A 12,646-nucleotide genomic window follows, 5' to 3' on the forward strand; every position below is an offset into this window, starting at 1 on the left:
GATCTGCAAAGGTGGGTGATGTGCGCACGCATTTCTTTGTCATTTCCGGAAAGCTACAACCAAAACCAGAATAAGCGATACACGATAGTCGTTCGTTAAATGGAAACATTTCAGGAGCGTTGCTTGTTTTGCTGAATCAGTCTATGACTTGGTACGATTGCTTTTCGGACGCGAATCTACAATTTTTACTGCTGCAGATTTGAGTGCGAGATTTTCTCTCATTAAGTCAATTTGTGTGCGAGATCTGTCATTTTTGTGCAAGATATCGCGGAAATCGCGCCTCAAAATGATCCCTGAGCCTATATATGTATGTAGACCTATGACAATGCTGTTTATATATATAAAAAGGTATTTTTTGCAGTACACGGCTAACTTAACTGCACACTTACATTATTACCGGAGATCTGGTCCTGTATCTTGCTGGGGTGTACCTGCTCCTCAGTCATAATCTGTGTCTTCAGCATGTTGCCCAGATTATCTGTAGTCTGGGCCTCCAGCATGTTGCCCAGATTATCTGTAGTCTGGGCCTCCAGCATGTTCTCCAGATTATCTGTAGTCTGGGCCTCCAGCATTTCGTCCAGATTGTCTGTAGTCTGGGCCTCCAGTATGTTCTCCAGATTGTCTGTAGTCTGAGCCTCCAGCGTGTTCTCCAGATTGTCTTTAGTCTGGACCTCCAGCATTTCGTCCAGATTGTCTGTAGTCTGGATCTCCAGCATTTCGTCCAGATTGTCTGTAGTCTGGATCTCCAGCATGTTCTCCAGATTGTCTGTAGTCTGGGTCTCCAGCATGTTCTCCAGATTGTCTATAGTCTGGGCATCCCGCACGTTTTCCAGATTGTCTGTAGTCTGGGCCTCCAGAATTAACTCCAGATTGTCTGTAGTCTGGGCCTCCAGCATGTTCTCCAGATTGTCTGTAGTCTGGGCCTCCAGCATGTTCTCCAGATTATATGTAGTCTGGGTCTCCAGCGGGTTCTCCAGATTATCTGTAGTCTGGGCCTCCTGTATGTTCTCCAGATTGTCTGTAGTCTGGGCCTCCAGCATGTTCTCCAGATTATCTGTAGTCTGGGTCTCCAGCATGTTCTCCAGAATATCTGTAGTCTGGCCCTCCAGCATGTTCTCCAGATTATCTGTAGTCTGGGCCTCCTTCATGTTCTCCAGATTATCTGTAGTCTGGGCTTCCAGCATTTCGTCCAGATTATCTGTAGTCTGGGCCTCCTGCATGTTCTCCAGATTGTCTGTAGCCTCTGCCTCCAGCATGTTCTCCAGATTGTCTGTAGTCTGGGCCTCCAGTGTGTTGTCCAGATTGTCTGTAGTCTGGGCCTCCTGCATGTTCTCCAGATTATCTGTAGTCTGGGCCTCCAGCATTTCGTCCAGATTATCTGTAGTCTGGGCCTCCTGCATGTTCTCCAGATTGTCTGTAGCCTCTGCCTCCAGCATGTTCTCCAGATTGTCTGTAGTCTGGGCCTCCAGTGTGTTCTCCAGATTGTCTGTAGTCTGGGCCTCCTGCATGTTCTCCAGATTATCTGTAGTCTGGGCCTCCAGCATTTCGTCCAGATTATCTGTAGTCTGGGCCTCCTGCATGTTCTCCAGATTGTCTGTAGTCTGGGCCTCCAGCATGTTCTCCAGATTATCTGTAGTCTGGGCCTCCAGCGTGTTGTCCAGATTGTCTGTAGTCTGGGCCTCCTTCATGTTCTTCAGATTGTCTGTAGTCTGGGCCTCCAGCATGTTCTCCAGATTGTCAGTAGCGGCCACCAATTCTTAAATATTTTTTTTATAAAATTATCGCAAATGGTGACAATGTCAACAGACAGCATGAGCACTGCAATGTATCCACATAAATATTAACAATAGGGCCCAAAGGGCCCTGGGTCGCTCACCTTAGGAAAAGGTCAAAGGTCACAGTGGAGCCATTTACAGAGGACCACTAATGTTGTCCACCAAATATTGGTAGAGGACCTCTAGATGATGTTATACATCGAATTAATATGAAAGCTCTGGGACTTGTAGTTTCAGACAAGAAGATTTTTTAAAATTGAATTTTGAAAACCTAATCTTTGACCCCGTGACCTACTTATGCAACCAGTCAGAACCATTTGAACAATTCTGCTAGGGGACCACCCAGGGATCATTCTTTTTGAGTTTGGACAAATTCCTATTAGCGGTCAAGAGAAGAAGACTTTCGTTTGAAGTTTTCCTTATATAATTCAATGTAAAATTGTGACCCCCAGGGCGGGGTCAATTTTATCCCCAGGGGCATATTTTGAACAATCTTGGTAGAGAACCTCTAGATGATGCTATAAACCAAATATCAAAGCTCTGGGCCTTGTAGTTTTAGACAAGCAGATTTTTGAAAATTGCATTTTGAAAACCTATTTTTTGACCCTGTGACCTATTTATGCAACCAATCAGAACTATCTGAACAACTTTGGTAGGGTACCACCTACGGACCATTCCTGTGAAGTTTGGTCAAAATCCAATGAGCAGTTTCAGAGGAGATGTTTAAGTAAAAAATTTGATGCACAACGGACGACGGACAAAGGCCGGTCACAATAGCTCACCCTGAGCACTTTGTTGGAGTTATGCTCCGGATAAAATTGTTTTGGACGGGCGGACGAAGGGCATTTCTAATATACCCCTTGCCTTTGGCGGGGGGATAAATAAACTTTTTCAACATGAACTGAAAATAAACTCACAGACACTATTGCATGGTTTCATCTTATCTCGTTTTTGAAACATAACAAAATTCAATGATTTTTTTTTTCAATAAAACCGAAAAGGATAATTAGAATATAGAACAATGATGTAGCTATAATTCAAAATATGCAAAATATCACCTTTAACTTAATCTTGAGATTTTATTTAATGGTATATTGATTTTGTGCCTACTTTAAGCAGCGTAAATATACAGCAGGAAATTATCATACCTCAATACCTACAACATTATGGGATATTTCATTTTTTGTCTAAGATTTAAACCATGCAACAATGCATTCAACAGCATGAACTGTGTTTACCTGTGTCAGCTTTTCTCTGTAAATTTATAAAAATTTTATTAGCCAGTTCTAAAGGCGGATGCTAGGTAGTTTCCAACAATCATATTTCATGTAGTTGTGCTTAAAGGGAGATGTGCCGGGTCAAGCAGGTTTTCTCTGTAAAATCATGAACAGATCGATTTTTGTAACACTTATGTGTACTTTTCACTAAACTCTACACTTCAAACCCTCCAGGAGGAAGTTTTCAATTAATTTTACCGGACCTGAAAACAATCCGCTGAAGAAATCCCTATACAAAAATACATTCTACATTTAGTGATCATTCTATATTTAGCTCATCGCTGAGCTTACTATTCATGGTGGCCCAGGCATTTTGAAACAAATGGCGACGTCGATAGTCAGCAAGGTACACCGAATGCGTATTTTGGGTGAAGTGATCACATGACAATCCAAAAACCACCACAGCTTTACGTGGGAAATACAAAAATAGCTAACCTATGCGCGTCGCATAGGATAGAAAACACCATTTATATATCTTTTTTTGATAAAATATTGGTTTGAAATATTTCGGGTGTAAATCAATATTTGAGCTTCAAATAATGATATTCAACTGACCCTTTTCACAAATCTGTTCCATTTATCAATCCTGCACATCTCCCTTTAAAGCCATATGTCAATGGACTTTGAAAACATCTGAGGTGGTACTTGGCATGCAAACTTTAACATAAGTGGTTATGCCGACGTGGACACCTACACTCGGGTGACTAGTATAGCTCTCCTTATTCTTCGAATAATTGAGCTAAAAAAATGACATTTTGTGTTCTATTGTGTAATAGAACTATGTGGGGCACAATGATATGTTTACTTTGTAAATAAATAGTAATTTCTGTCAAGTAAATAGATTTCAAATCATAAATGTTTATGAAAACAAATGGCATAAAACAAAAAGAAGTGTTCAATTTGCTTCTTAGAAACGACAGAAATGAAACAATGAAACAAACTGAGCCTACTTTCTCAATGTGAGTCTGTTGTATGAGCCTGAATCTCAGATCGTGGGTCATTTCTATATATCCTTCCATCTTCAGAAGAGAAAAAAAGAGTAACAAGCTCTGAGTGTACATACCTCCCAAGGCAAATCCTTAATGCCGTAATCATACAGTAACTCTTCACCTTGTGGAATATCTTTAGCAGCAAACAAGCAAAGATATGGCCTTTTGTTGAACTCCAGGGTTTTCATAACACAATTTCTACCTTTACCACCGTGGTTCACCAGACGACCTAGCCGAGGCCCAACATCTAATTCACTAGTAGCATCCATACTATATAAATGAAAATTGTTTTAAAAATAAGAATTCTTCCAATCACCTGTGCTCAAATTGGCACATTTGGGAGATTATTATCCTAGTGGTCAAAATGTTGTGGAAAAAATTGACTTCAATCACTTTCTAGCAGATATTAACTGGTAGAATATTTTTTTTAAAATTTCTTTTTTTGTTCTGAATATTGCGTTATTCAACTTTAAAAGTTATTTTTATTACAACTTCTAACATACTTACCACCACCCTTTCCTTTTATATTGGAAGAAGTATCTAAACACGGATGGTTCACGTTCTTCACGTTCTTCCCCTTCTCTTTCTGTTATCAGTTCGCCGGGATAAATCATTAAGAAATCTCCTTTTGTTCTATTTATTGTTGTTCTAACACCAAGACCTATCAAGCAAAACAAAAACAAAAACAATTATATAAACAAGAGGACCATGAAAGCCCTACATCACTTACCCAAGAACACTGCTCTAGTTTAATCAAATTCAAAGGCAAATATTACACATGGTTTTACTACAACTTGACTTACTTTTTGACACTCAGTTTGGTACTTACTTTGACCAAAGACCTATAAACTATAAGGATACGCAACTTCTATATAGAAATAGAACAAATATCGTAAAACTTCACAAGGCAGAACGAGACTGCGAGAACGGAAATACTCAGATGTTTACACTGGCCGCCATTTTGTATTAACACATGATTGGTCGCTAAAATATTTTACAATTTTGTTTCAACATTGCTTATATGATCTGACAAAACTTCTCCCTGATTTGCAAGTGTAGTGAGAGCCCTTTAGTTTAATTTACTTTAATTTCTCTGTCTACACTCTCTGGATAACAATTTTCAAGTGTCTGAACAGCCAAAATAGAAAATGTATGAGTTTGAAGACGACATGTCTTCTATGTATTATAGTTAAGATTTTTGGCCTGTCTAGAGATGTATGGTGGCCAATGTATATACATGTACACAGTTTGTTTTGTCTAAAATATGTTCCAGTTTATTGATAACATAAATCAAAATTTAATACCTTTTGGTGGTATATGTTCAATAACAAAATCTTTGAGGTCCTCCCCTGAATCAATGCAGTCTGCTGCCACATTCTCCTGTTTCTTTCTTCTTGGTCTCATTTCCTGAATATATTAAATAATGTTTTTTCCACAAGCAGTCTTCTGACTAACCAACTATATACATATATAATATATATATAAACAGAAATATCGTCAGAAACGGGGTATCTGTATCAAACCATAATCTGGGTTGTCTATGTATACTAAGATATGTGGTAAGTTATGGGTCCTCAATTTCAATATTAACCCTTGCTGCGAGGTTCTATAAAGGTACGGGATATATAGAGTACCCCGCTAAAATGAATGCCATTTCTATACACTATCGGACCTACTACAAGCTTTAATATGGTATGACGGTTTATAATCCAAAGATTTTGCAGTTGTTTAAATTGACTGAAAATAAATTTCATTAATAAACCGTGTTATGGATGGACAGGGGTAACATACATGGGTAAAAGTTCAGAAAAGTGAAAATACTGAAATTTCAAGCTGGGGGCCGCAGGGCCCCCGGTGGGTACAGGGCAACGCCCTGGCTGGGGGTTCAGGGGGCCGGAGGCCCCCGGAAGTTCCTGGATTTTAGCATATCGGAGTGCAATCTGAGGCCTTTAAATATACTTAAACACTGATAATATTCTCTACATTTTGAAGGTGAAATAGATGACAACACTACAAATCAAAGGTTCAAAAGTTAGAAAAGCAGAAAGTTGATCTACACAATGTCAATTTATTTTCACAATCAGTAACTGTAAGATGAGAAAGTTACTAATCACCCAAAAGTCCCTTAAAATTGACAGGATCTCAAAAATATCTACTGAATTGTGTCTAGGAATGATTTTTCTTTTCAAAAACACTTTTTGTTTTATCAAAATCTGTCAATGCAATCAGAAACAGCAAAGAGTTTCACAAAATTCTGCGTAAAATTTCACCATGACATTCCTGACGTCCACGGACGGATGCACGAAACCGGTAGTTTTTAGCAAATTTTCACTAATTCCTTCCCGAAAATATCCAAAAGCCACATACCTTCGAAAGATATGTCCATTCTCTTTCGATATGATGCGGTTACAACATCGAGCATCGGACACACAATTCACATTTGCGATATTAACAATAAATATTCACTGTTTGACGTTTGGAGTCGGCCATTACTTTTTCTAATGGGAGTAAATAAATAACGTAATCCCATTGGTTGTCAAAATTAATTCGATTGATTCGGCAATTATCATTGTTTTCTTAACCAATGGGATGACGTTATTTATTTACTCTGTTTAGTGAAGATAACAACAACAATTTGACCTGCCGGTCCTTGGACGTCAGGAATGTCATGGTGAAATTTAACGCAGAATTACCACCCCCCCTCAATTTTCTCCTCGAATTTATGCGATTTGGAAAAACGGCCCTGACGAAGATCGGAAATACGGAATTCCGTCATAATACGGAAATCTTTTATCCATGAACATATGAAAGACTGATCGTGACATTTCAACTACATGATTTCACGATTCGAAAACAAGGAAGAATCGTGAAATTGTGAAATCATGAAATTCTGAAAAGAAATAGCTAAATCACGAATGAATGAAATCGAGAAATTACGAAATTTTGAAGTGAAATTGTGAAATCATGAAGTTGTAAAGTTTTGGAGAGAATTTTGTCAACAAAACTTCACTATTTCACGATTTCGTGATTTCACTCCAAAACTTTACGATTTCGTGATTTCACAATTTCGTGATTTCATTATTTCTTTCAAAAACTTCTTCTTAAGCACATGCCTACATTGCAATCATCCATTTTCAAAATGGCGGAACTTCCTGAAACCCGTAATTATTTAGAGGTTAATAAACAGCTACAGTGTGCCGTATTTAGTAACATATGTAATGTTCATTTATATACACTGCCAATATGATCCTTTTTAACAATCACTCTGTGAAATATGTAATGATATATACCCCATAAAACATGAAAATACAGAATGTATTTTATATACCCAATAAAACTTATATACAACTGCTTGAACTTGTGAGGTTTATATAGGTTAAGAAGATGTTTGCATCACTTGATGACCACAGATGAAGGATAAAAATTGTGTGCACACCTAATCTAACCTAGCAAATAACTGGACCTCTCTAATGAGAACATACTCCTTACCACATACACACTAAAGAAACTACACTTTACTGAAGATCATTATTCCATCTCAAAAATAAAGCATTCCATCTCATGTATACACATAATATTAATAAACCAATAGCAATAAGTGTCAACAACACAAAACTTAAGATAATAAGATGCACATTCTGAAATATTGCAGAATCCATGCTGAATTCACAATGGCTGTAAAACCACTTCCTGTTTGCTTACAAAGACCCCATAATTACAAAGACCCAACAAAGCAGCATTATATATATTTAATTTTATGTTCTTATATAGACCCCATATTAAATATAGGCCTCACAAGAAAGGTCTGAAAACGACGGGCACCCCGCAGATCACGGTATGTAGTTGTATCATAAATTGAACATGTTAAAATACACAGTAGCTCCAGTTGCCTAAAGTAGAAAATTATAGAAAGTCATAAAAAATATACACCTCAATAAATTTGGCACACAAGTGAAAATTTGTGTACATGTTAAAAGGCTTAAGTAACTGAACTAACCGTTAAAATTGCACCATTTCCACGACTGTTTACAACTGTTAAAATTGCCCGAGATTTTTGCATGCATGTAAATACAGTACAGCTCGCAATGATTGTATGTATTTTGCGCTTACTAAGTGATCCAGGTTTCAAGTTACATTATGTAATGGATCGTTTTGTATGTACATTAACTTTGTTAAAGTGTCTGGGGAACACTGAATTTCGGATTTTGAGAGATATTTACCTACATCTATTAGCATTCTTCTATTCTGACTGGACATTAAACCTATAAATTTCTGTTATGTCGTGAATACACAAAAATAGTGTTTAAAATATATTTGTCATACTTTGGGCACAAAATATCACAGACACTAAATTCTTATATCTTAATCGGCCATATTTAAGACTGCTAATCATAGTTAAGACAGGGGTATAGCCAGGGATCAGGAAAATGCCGGTTTTATCGGTTTTTGACCGATTTTGGTCGTACTGGACCGATTGCAAATTGAGATTTATCATAAAAATCGGTCCGGATTTCACAGACAGGTGTGACATTCTACACACTTACCAGTACATTTATCTCCGCAGTCCCGAGATTAATCCGCTAATTGATATCCCCATGTCAAAAAATGCCCGAGGCGATCATAAATTAGGGGAATTAACAATGTAAACAATTGGGCACGCTTGATTGAGAAGTACAAGTGACACACTTGTTCCACGAAAACCGATTATTATTTACCACATTCGGTCCAGTATTAAATGATGCATGGTAGATTGTGAATATTAAAGGAGTATTATTTTGTTGAATATGATAATATTTCTTGCTTTCTTTGCAAATACTACATGTTTTATTGACATTGAACAACTTAATTGGTCATTAATCAAATCATCAAATGGGAGTCTTATAGAGTTCAAAAACAAATAGAGCTCATTCTATCTACCTTCTAAACCGATTGGACATTTCTTTCTAAAATAATTAATAAGACCAACAATTCTAAAACAAAATAAGATGTTTTTAATGTGATTTCAAATAAAAGGCCTATTTTCACATCACATCAAACATAATGTATTGTTCCATGCATGAAAGATTTAGAGAATATAGTCTTTTTTGGAGGGGGTGGGGGGTGCGGGGCGAAGAGGTATCAGAGGGTTTCGGCCGTCTCTCGGACCGATTGGGATTCGGAGATTTCCTGATCCCTGGGTATAGATGTCTTAAAAAGAGATTTAAGAATTTTACTAAGACTGTTATTATGCCTGTTATTTTTCGTGAAACGCAACACAAATAAAGGCAGTTAATTTAAGCCTGTAACTTGTAAGTAAGACTGTTATGGAGTTAAGAACAATAATGGACTTAAGAATGTTCGTGAAACCGGGGCCCGGGGTCGTAAGGTTGGTTTACCATGTCGTTTAAAAAACAATTAAAACTAAATGTAAAGTAGGTGAGGCTTTCCCCGATTTAAGTAGCACCTATTGTCATATTACGACAATATCAATGAATCTTTGTTAGTCTATGGTACCATTTTTATTGCTTCCGTGATTTTTTTTGGAAACAGTTCCTAGTAGGCGGCACCTCTAGTCTCAATAATGAACCGTGAACGAAGCTTTTTTCATCATTTGGACATTTATCGTGCTTCGCTACGTCTCAAGTCTATCGTGATTTTTATGTTACAAAAGTTCCGATCGACCGACTGTGTTCTTTTAACTTGCGATATTTCATATTCAAAAGGACTGACAAATAAATGGAAAGCAGAAATACATACATGAAAAAAAATTGAATCGTCTCAGCCCACACGAGTATCCGATTCACCTCTTATAAGCGAGTTATCTGTCAATTAACATCGATGAAGCTCAAAATTAGCTTTCGACTTCGATTTTGTTTACGACCGCGGCGAGATTCTCGCGAGAACATACGTCATCGTATTACGTAGTACAGTATGGGGAAAATGTACGCGTCTTATCCAAAATTGAGTTACAAGTACTAAATTTATCTTTTATATAATTAATGATTGATCTCTCTTCACATACAGATTAGGAAAAGGTGTTTTCGTAAACCAGCCTTTTAAGCACAGTCCGTAATGATTTCTTTTTTCAAATGATTCATATGTACTTCATTGTTTTAGATATAAAAACGGTCATATCATTCCTAAGAGTTGCGCCAGTATCAGCCAATGTGGTCCACTAAGTCTGAAAGAAGCCCAATTCAGCTTTCCATACATGTTTCACTATAGAGAAAAAAAGACGGCTTTTCCTCAAATATATCTTCCCGTTTTTATGACAAAATGTTTAACAACAGTCGAATTCCACAAATAAATCCATCGTTTCAAAAAAGTAAGAACAAAAATATAGAATCAAATAAAGACAATACGGATCAAATTATTTTAGTCATAGTATATTATCAAATGCTCACAAATATTTTAAGACGGTTATACGCGTACACTATTATTTACAGTGATATGTGGAATTTGAGTGTCGGCCTACTTCTCGGACCGTGTGACGTAGCTCGTTGCTATTCGGATGTTTCGGACTTCTACCTCCACATTTTTTTGCACTTTTTATGTGTGTGATTTAAATCAAAGTTTTGGATATTAATACAATTGTGACATTCTTGAAACATCACACATCGGAAGATAAATGGTTGAGCTCCAAATCGGTATGTTTGATTTCACATTCCATTGCATATTAATGAAGTTATAGGCCGTCAAACGTGCGCAGAAAATCTGTGCGGAAAAATCTAACGTAAAAATCACGATGGACTCTGGACTCGAAGGCGTCAGTCAATATGGTGCCCGGAAAAAAGCCCCTCGGAAAAAAGCCCCTTCCACCAATTTTGCCAGTGCGGAAAAAAGCCCCTTCATCGATTTGCCAGTGCGGAAAAAAGCCCCTTCGTCGTTTTGCCAGTGCGGAAAAAAGCCCCTTCGTCGTTTTGCCAGTGCGGAAAAAAGCCCCTTCGACAATTTGCCAGTGCGGAAAAAAGCCCCTTCCAAATGATTATGTTTAGAGCGGTAAAAATCCCCTTAGAAACCATAGAGTAAATTTACTTTTTTCAAACAGACTGGGACACAAAAAAGTAACATGTGAACGAAAATTATCATATTGTATTATATTTATTATGACAAGCAAAACTACAAATGATGAAACATATTTCAAAATATCTTACATATCTACATTACATCAAAAAATATCACTGTAAAATGTCACTCGTAGTCTCTTCACCGAAGACGGATGTTGTGTCCAACAGTATCTAGGAACTCACCCATTGTCTTCCTTCCGGAGCTGTACTGCTGGCAAAGGGTCTGCAGCGTCTTCGTGTGGAGTTGTCTTCTTCTCTTATGTTTTGTCACAGTCTTTCCTTGTCTAAAGCGGAGCACATCGGCCTCTACCATTGTAGCGTCCCGTTTGAACACACACAACAGCTGTCCAGAGGGAAGGATTAGCATGACCCACCAGCTTCGCGAACCCACTGTTCCACTCCTCACAGACGTTGTTTGTACGTTCTTTGCCGCTCAGGGTACTGTCGAGCACGTTCCATGTGGCGGATGGGAAACGTGGCCCAGTCCTCCTGAACTTAATACGGCCTTTTTTAGGCCGGCCGCCTTTAAATGAAGGTCTTTAACATTTTTCGCAATGTTTGTTGATTGGAAAAGGCATGTTTTTAATGAATATGATTTGTTTGTCAATAGTGTGGAAATTTATATAATAGACATACCGCTCCAAGTATAATAATCATTTGGAAGGGGCTTTTTTCCGCACGGGTAAAATTGGTGGAAGGGGCTTTTTTCCGCACTGGCAAAACGACGAAGGGGCTTTTTTCCGCTCTGGCAAAACGACGAAGGGGCTTTTTTCCGCACTGGCAAATTGATGAAGGGGCTTTTTTCCGCACTGGCAAAAATTGGTGGAAGGGGCTTTTTTCCGGGAATCAGTCAATATAGCAATAGCCTTCGAGACCAGAAATCTGGACTAGCGGCACCTCATGAGGTTTTAGACGGCGGATTTCTGCCGGCTACTTCTGAAAGCCCTAAGTTTCAAACAGTTTATAATAATTGTTCAACATTCCCACGGGATACCTTTATTGGATCTATGATGCTTCAAACTGTATGTAAATGTAATGTAAAATGTTAATCACCCTGCCTCTTAGTCTCAATAATGAACCGTGAACGAAGCTTTTTCATCATTTGGACATGTATCGTGCTTCGCTACGTCTCAAGTCCATCGTGATTTTTATGTTACAAAAATTCCGAACGACCGACTAAGTGCTTTTACCTTGCGATATTTCATGTTCTAAGGGACTGACAAAAAAGCGGAAACCTGAAATACATACATGGATGATTTTTGAATGGTCTCAGCCCACACAAGTATCCGAAACACCTCTTATAAGCGAGTTATTTATCAATTATTACAGCAATTTGGGTTAAAACTGTTTTGTTGTTCCCACAAAATACGTCATAGATCTGAGAAATTCCTGGGGAACCCCGTGTGACGTAGTAGACTGGAAACCGGTCTTTCGTCTATCGAATGTGGTGGAACATAATGGAGCCAGTAGACAGCGGGGGACCAGCTTAGTGAACACGTACTTGGTCATTTCGAATGTTTCGGACTTCTACCTCAACATTTTTTTGCACTTTTTATATG

The 12,646-nt window shown here is 38.1% G+C and overlaps 1 protein-coding gene across 4 annotated transcripts in view; it reads right to left on the reverse strand.

Moving 5' to 3' along the window:
- The window catches only part of LOC127840995 (uncharacterized), a 47,193-nt gene that overhangs the window by 33,672 nt on the left and 875 nt on the right, over positions 1–12,646 (reverse strand). For 3 of the 4 annotated variants that reach the window (XR_008030664.1, XM_052369475.1, XM_052369474.1), the window contains exons 2-6: positions 5,346–5,448; positions 4,549–4,702; positions 4,116–4,311; positions 3,014–3,029; positions 390–1,756 (exon numbers count right to left, since the gene is read on the reverse strand). Coding sequence is in view for 3 of the 4 variants with exons in the window: in XM_052369475.1 (XP_052225435.1) it covers positions 390–1,756; positions 3,014–3,029; positions 4,116–4,311; positions 4,549–4,702; positions 5,346–5,448 (1,836 nt within the window). In the remaining variant the exon portion in view is untranslated. Of the gene's footprint in view, positions 1–389; positions 1,757–3,013; positions 3,030–4,115; positions 4,312–4,548; positions 4,703–5,345; positions 5,449–12,646 lie in introns of those variants that run through there. The other variant, XM_052369476.1, reaches the window with a different exon arrangement.

The sequence above is a fragment of the Dreissena polymorpha genome, chromosome 8, assembly GCF_020536995.1.
Source record: "Dreissena polymorpha isolate Duluth1 chromosome 8, UMN_Dpol_1.0, whole genome shotgun sequence".
Classification (NCBI taxonomy): Eukaryota; Metazoa; Mollusca; class Bivalvia; order Myida; family Dreissenidae; genus Dreissena; species Dreissena polymorpha.